Below are 6,000 nucleotides of genomic sequence, written 5' to 3'. Positions count from 1 at the left end.
CAAAATCTAATATAGGCTACGTGACCCTGGACTACAAAACCAGTCATATGGGTCAGTTTTTTTAAAAATTGAGATTTATACCTCATTTAAAGGATGAATAATTTTTTTTCTGTTGATGTATAGTGTGTGTGTTAGGATAGGACAATATTTGGCTGAGATACAACCATCTGAGGGTGCAAATTAAAAAAAATATATATAAATTGAGAAAATCGCCTTTAAAGATGTCCAAATAAAGTCCTTGGCAATGCATATTACTAATCAAAAATTAAGTTTTGATATACTTACGGTAGGGAATTTACAAAAGATCTCCATGGAACATGATCTTTACTTTATATCCTAATGATTTTTGGCATAAATAAAAATCAATAATTTTGACCCATACAATGTAGTGTTGTCTGTTGCTACAAATATACCCCAGCGACTTATGATTGGTTTTGTGGTCCAGGGTCACATATTATCACCAGAATAAAGCAAGTGATGAAACCACATTGTTTCCATAGTGTCATGTGTTCTGCTCTTTCTGTTCCTCTTGATGTGATCCGAGCATGATGAGTTTCCTGTTGTCACTGTTCTTCTAAGAGTGTTGAGCTGAATCAGGTTTCTGGCACACCCACACCTGAGGCCTTGTGTTTTCACAGAATGAGTCTGTGTTCTGAACACTTTGGGTAGCCAACTTAAATGCCATGGTATGCGGAATAATGTAACAATGTGAAAACATCTGCTACAATCTGCTACAGGAAGAACAGAAGCATGCAACGCACAGAGTGCATGCAGATCAGTGTGCAAATGTCGAGTGTGGTTAAGTGTCATCCGCACGTCTGGGCAAGAATTGTGTAAAGTCTTGTTGTGGTGTGGTACATGTACCCATGTATCCACCTGTGAACAGAAACCGTTGTTGGTTTGGGTGAAGATGTTTGTGTTCAGACTAAAAGATGGAAGAAAATATATCTTATGCACAATCACAATTTCCAGACAATGCAATCATATTTTGCATGTTATGAAAGAAATATAATAATGAGAATTGTGTCATCATTTGTTCCAAACCTGTATGAACCAAACAGCAGCCACTGACTTCCACAGAATTGAAAAAACATAACAAACAAAAATAAAAAAACATGAAAGTCAATGACTACTGTCAGCTGTTTGGTTACCAACATTCTTCAAAATATCTTCCTTTGTGTTCAACAGAAGAAATAAACTCATACAGATTTGGAACAAGTGGAGAGTGAGTAAATGATGACAATTTTCATTTTTGGGTGAACTATCCCTTTGAGATGGTTTGATCAGAAACTTTGCATGTAATATACAGTTGACTTGAGTGAATTCATGAGTTCGACTGTAAACCAGGATTGCCCCCATAAATGAGAGGTGATAGCCATCTTTTCAATTCTTCCTCGCGCCCCGTTGTCTCTGTCCTTCATTGTTTCCTTGGTCCTTCCTTTTTGTGTTCTTCCTGACCCCCCACCACCAAATACTCTTTCTCACCCTGTCCACCCCCATCACTTCACACCATAACCTCATTCCCCTCTGTTTATACCTTCACTTTGTCATCCCTTCTTCTCATGTTTCTCACAAGTCCCTAGTGAATCTATACCAGTGGTTCTTCTCAGCCTTTTGACTCAAGGCTCCAAAATGATATTTTAAGGCCTCCCCTGCATATACGCTAACATACTTCTGGTATCTCTGTTGAAATTTAGAGAAAGTTGCCTTTTTCATACTTTTTTATTGATGTACTAAATGTATAAATGTGGCTAAGTAGTTAAACATATTAAAAATACTTAATATTTTAGATGTAGTATATTTAATTTCATATAATATAACAAATTTGGATTAGGGTTTTATTATTTAATTATATATTAATTTATAAAGTTACCTCATTTCAAGTCATCCTTGGATGTTCACTGAGGCCGCTGGTTGAGAATTACTGATACTTTTCATCCATATTTATAGGTGACTAAATGAAATGAAAACAGCAAAGGCACAGGAAACGGTTGATCCAGATTAAAATTTTTAATTAAAATATGAATTTATCCACAGATTAAAAACAAAAAGTAAAATGGAGCTACAATCAGGCACCAAAGAATATGTCTGTTTTCCTTATATTTTGAAACAATTGCAATAATGCAACAATAACATTATTTAGTAAGCTATCTACTTGTATATTTAGCGAATTTCATCATGATGATCTTTTCAGACATAGGTGAGGGTAAAAAGAGGCTCAAAGACATTCACCAAGGCTCTGGTTACATAAAATAGTAAAGACTCCAGATTTTCTCCCATTTCATACACACACACATACAGTCCTGGCTTAGAAATTGGCCACAGAGATAACAACACAAAAAGCAGTAGCATTAGCATGAATTTGGCAGTAGGATGTGTGTATGTATGTCAGCTTCTCAGCCTGTGAAGTGAATCCTTAAACTGTCATGCAATAAACAGCTTGTTTAATCTTCAGATGGCTAGCAGTGCAAACATGTCACTATGATAAGGTAAAATGGCAGTGTTGACTACTATCACACAACAATAACATCTATATGTGCTGCACTGAGTTAAGACAACCACCATATTTATGGTGGGAGAGGCCTGATGAGAGATTACGGCACTTGTGATTGGTTGGCCTGTGTGACTGACGTGCAAATAAGGCAGAATATGTTTCAGTGGTACACTAGCGGCACAAATGCTAAAAGCCCTTGAGCAGGCACAGAAGACGGGACAGAGCCGGTTACAATCAACACAAAGCTATTTGTGTTCAACTTTAGAGGTGGTCTCAAACATTTTGGGCTTTTAGTTCTAAAATTTGACCCTCTTAATTGTCTTATTTATATTTGCATATTAGCCTTTTAGAACTGCTAGCAGATCTGGATTAACATCTGTTGATACACTTTAGGCTTTTTAGCCCTATTAAACTATAGCATGTGAGCACCACAGCACCCCTTGTGGATTGGAGGAGTACACAGCAGCGGTGGAGCCCAGTAAAGGTTTTAGCAGGCTAAAATCTGGATAGACCTTTCCAGACTCAATAAATAAAATAAATAGAATCACATACGAAACAAAAACGTGCTCTGCAGTAGTGCAGTCTGGGAAAACGAATTGGTGGATCACTCCCAAGACTACTGTGTATCAGAAAGACCCTGTTTAAGACTACAGAGGATGCACAGACACGCACACATACGCACCCGACCACCGAACCATACGAACGCAAACATACGCCTACAAGATTTTGGTTATACAGTCTGAATCGTGTTTAATGCTCAGCGAGAACAGTTACTAAGCTTATAATGATTAGGAGTCATGCAGTACTATACAAAAGTAAAATAGAAATGAAGAAAGGTTCTCCTGCTTATTCTCCTCAAAAACAGATTTAAACTAAATTAGGGTGACCAGATGTCTTTATTTTGTCAGAATTGTCCTGGCAAGGATTTCTAATGTCAGAATCTGGTATTTTTGCTTCAGACTATCATTCCATCCAGTCAGAGGATATCAAACACATTTGATATTTTGAGCCAATTAAAAAAAATAAAAAAACTTTTCATTTGTCATGTGCCTGCTAGCAACAATGTATGAGTTTCTAAGTTTGTTGGGATCAGAACGACTTGAAAATCTGGTAGTGTGTGATCCTTAGATGTCCAATATATGATGCCTCTGTAACTATTTACAAAGTTGACAAGTCTATGACGCTTATTGTTTTAAAATCTGTTCAGATTTTAAAAGTTGTGTAGTGTATTTAAGCCTTTATTTAATAAATAAATGTAATTTATCCTGGCCAAACCGATAGCCTCGTGGTTAGAAGTGCAACTGCTCTCACAGCGACCCGAGTTCGATTCCTGCCTTGAGGTCCTTTGCCGATCCCGCCCCCTCTCTCCACCCAAAACTTTCTTGTCATCTCTCAACTGTCCTCTCACAATAAAGGCATAAAAATCCTATAAATATAACAAAAAAGAAAAAAGAAATCCAGGCCAAGAAGAAAGCATTTCAGAGAAAAATAGGACATGTGGTCACCCTCAAATATGTAATGACCGAGAGCTTTGTTACCTTAATGCGAATGTCATGAGTGTTAGCTGTACAGCGTTAGTCAATGACTGTGTGTTTCTCTGGGTTGTAAACAGATCCAACTATAGAGATTCTATTTTGTGTCACTCTAAACAACTCCTCACCCTCGTCTCAGGTAAACCTGCTCTAGCGAATGTACACATCTCTGCTCCACTCCTCCTGGTTATGGTTGCGGCCCGTTGTCGCTCCGCTGCCTTCTGCGTCTTGAGAGTAGCGCTCCCTCAGCTTGCCTCGTCCACGCTGATGTTGATTGGCTGGTGGTGGGACCATGTTGAGGTTCTCCTGGTCAGGCTCCGCCCCTTCATCCTCCCAGGAGGCCTGGCGAGGAGCGTGGTGGGCGGGGTTCAGACGGTATGAGCGGCACGGGTCTGGCTCTTCGTACGGGTCGGTCTCCATGTCGTCGGTGTAGGCAGAATCACGGCTGCCCTGTGTCTCAGAATCGAACGTATCCTGCCGTGACAGACCTCGGCCACTGGTTTGCAACTGGCTACGTGAGGAGCGCAGCGGCTGCTTGCCACCCAGGTCACTCTGGTAATCTTGGAGTCTGCCACGTTCAGGCCCATCCCTCTTCTGTTCTCCATGCACCAGGAATGGCCCCTACAGCAACCCCAAAACACACCACAACATGCCAATGCACATGCACACACACACAAAACAGAGCACACAGCATGTTAATACAAAGGTTAGAGGTTAGCTTTTTAACCTTAGAAGTTATTTAAACACATCCCAAGCAATACTATAACCTCAATAACAAATGGCACACATAAAACACATTCTTTACTAATGCTATTATGTGAAAAGGCCATTTTGATAGTGAGATGCCAGGGCTCAAAGTATTTTCTAAGGGCAATCTCTACATTTTATAAAATGCAATTTTAGTATGTAATCATTAATAATTTTCTTGCTTTACTTTAAAATACCTTAAAATACCGTTGTGATTTTCAAAAACAATAGAAAGTTAAATGTATCTGATAAACTGCAGACATAAACGAACACCATGCACGTAATGTAAAAAAATATTAATCATAAGCGCCCTCTAGTGGCCATATCAAACACACCACACAATAATAGTGCTCCTTTCAACATTTTTAGTGACGATCCAAAAATATTGGGCTAGATTAGCTTATATTAGATCATCTAAATTACATCAGTCATCTTTGGAGTTAAAACGAATCTCATATTGCAACCCTCTTCTGAAAAAAATATGTACAAATATATTGCCCAAAATGTTTTATCTTTATTTATCTTTTTATCATCTATGTTTATATTTTTAATATAGTAATAATATATATATATATATATATATATATATATATATATATATATATATATATATAATTAAAAAAAATCTAATTAACAAGTGAATCAATTTAAATATCTTAATATTGGAGGTGCCCTGTGACTATAAGACAGGGATGGGCAACTGGTGGCCCGCAGTGTCTTGTAGTACGGTCCACTTAATCATATTAGACTCGGATGATCAATTTTAAAACATTTGAAAAGCAAGTCATGTAAACACTGAATGTAAACATTAGCAAATAATAAATGAAAAACTGACCATGAAAACAGTATTTTCCAGTCAAGATGGTAAACAGATTATATTTTACCCAGTTCAAGGGGATACTGATATGTTTGGAAATCTGTATTTGATTTAAATCACCATTACACCACTGCTCACAAACCACGGGGATGCCAGAGTTGCACTTGCCTCAAATTTCAAAGGCAACGAACTATGTTCATATAAAGGTTTCTGCAGGTCCTTAAAACATCTTCAGTTACATTGTTTACATTTAAGGCCACGAAAACTCTTAAATGGTACAAAAAGTCTAAATTATAAGAGGTCTTTGGGGACAGAAAGAAAAGGGCTGTTTCTCAATTCCAAGAACACCAAGAATGGACTTGTGTTCTCGTGGAGACCGCTCTTGCTAAGCTTCCTTGGAAGAACGAACT

The 6,000-nt window shown here is 37.9% G+C and overlaps 1 protein-coding gene across 5 annotated transcripts in view; it reads right to left on the bottom strand.

Moving 5' to 3' along the window:
* Positions 1-1,989: 1,989 nt before the first annotated feature.
* LOC109059552 (voltage-dependent L-type calcium channel subunit beta-1-like) overlaps positions 1,990-6,000 on the bottom strand; it is a 41,909-nt gene continuing 37,898 nt past the window's right edge. For all 5 annotated transcript variants that reach the window (XM_042720504.1, XM_042720505.1, XM_042720506.1 and 2 more), the window contains one exon: positions 1,990-4,647. In XM_042720504.1, the coding sequence (XP_042576438.1) occupies positions 4,177-4,647 (471 nt within the window). In that variant the 3' untranslated portion in view covers positions 1,990-4,176. The remainder of the gene's footprint in view (positions 4,648-6,000) is intronic.

This window comes from Cyprinus carpio, chromosome B3 (assembly GCF_018340385.1).
Source record: "Cyprinus carpio isolate SPL01 chromosome B3, ASM1834038v1, whole genome shotgun sequence".
Classification (NCBI taxonomy): domain Eukaryota; kingdom Metazoa; phylum Chordata; class Actinopteri; order Cypriniformes; family Cyprinidae; genus Cyprinus; species Cyprinus carpio.
This window is presented reverse-complemented; position numbering and strand designations above follow the sequence as displayed.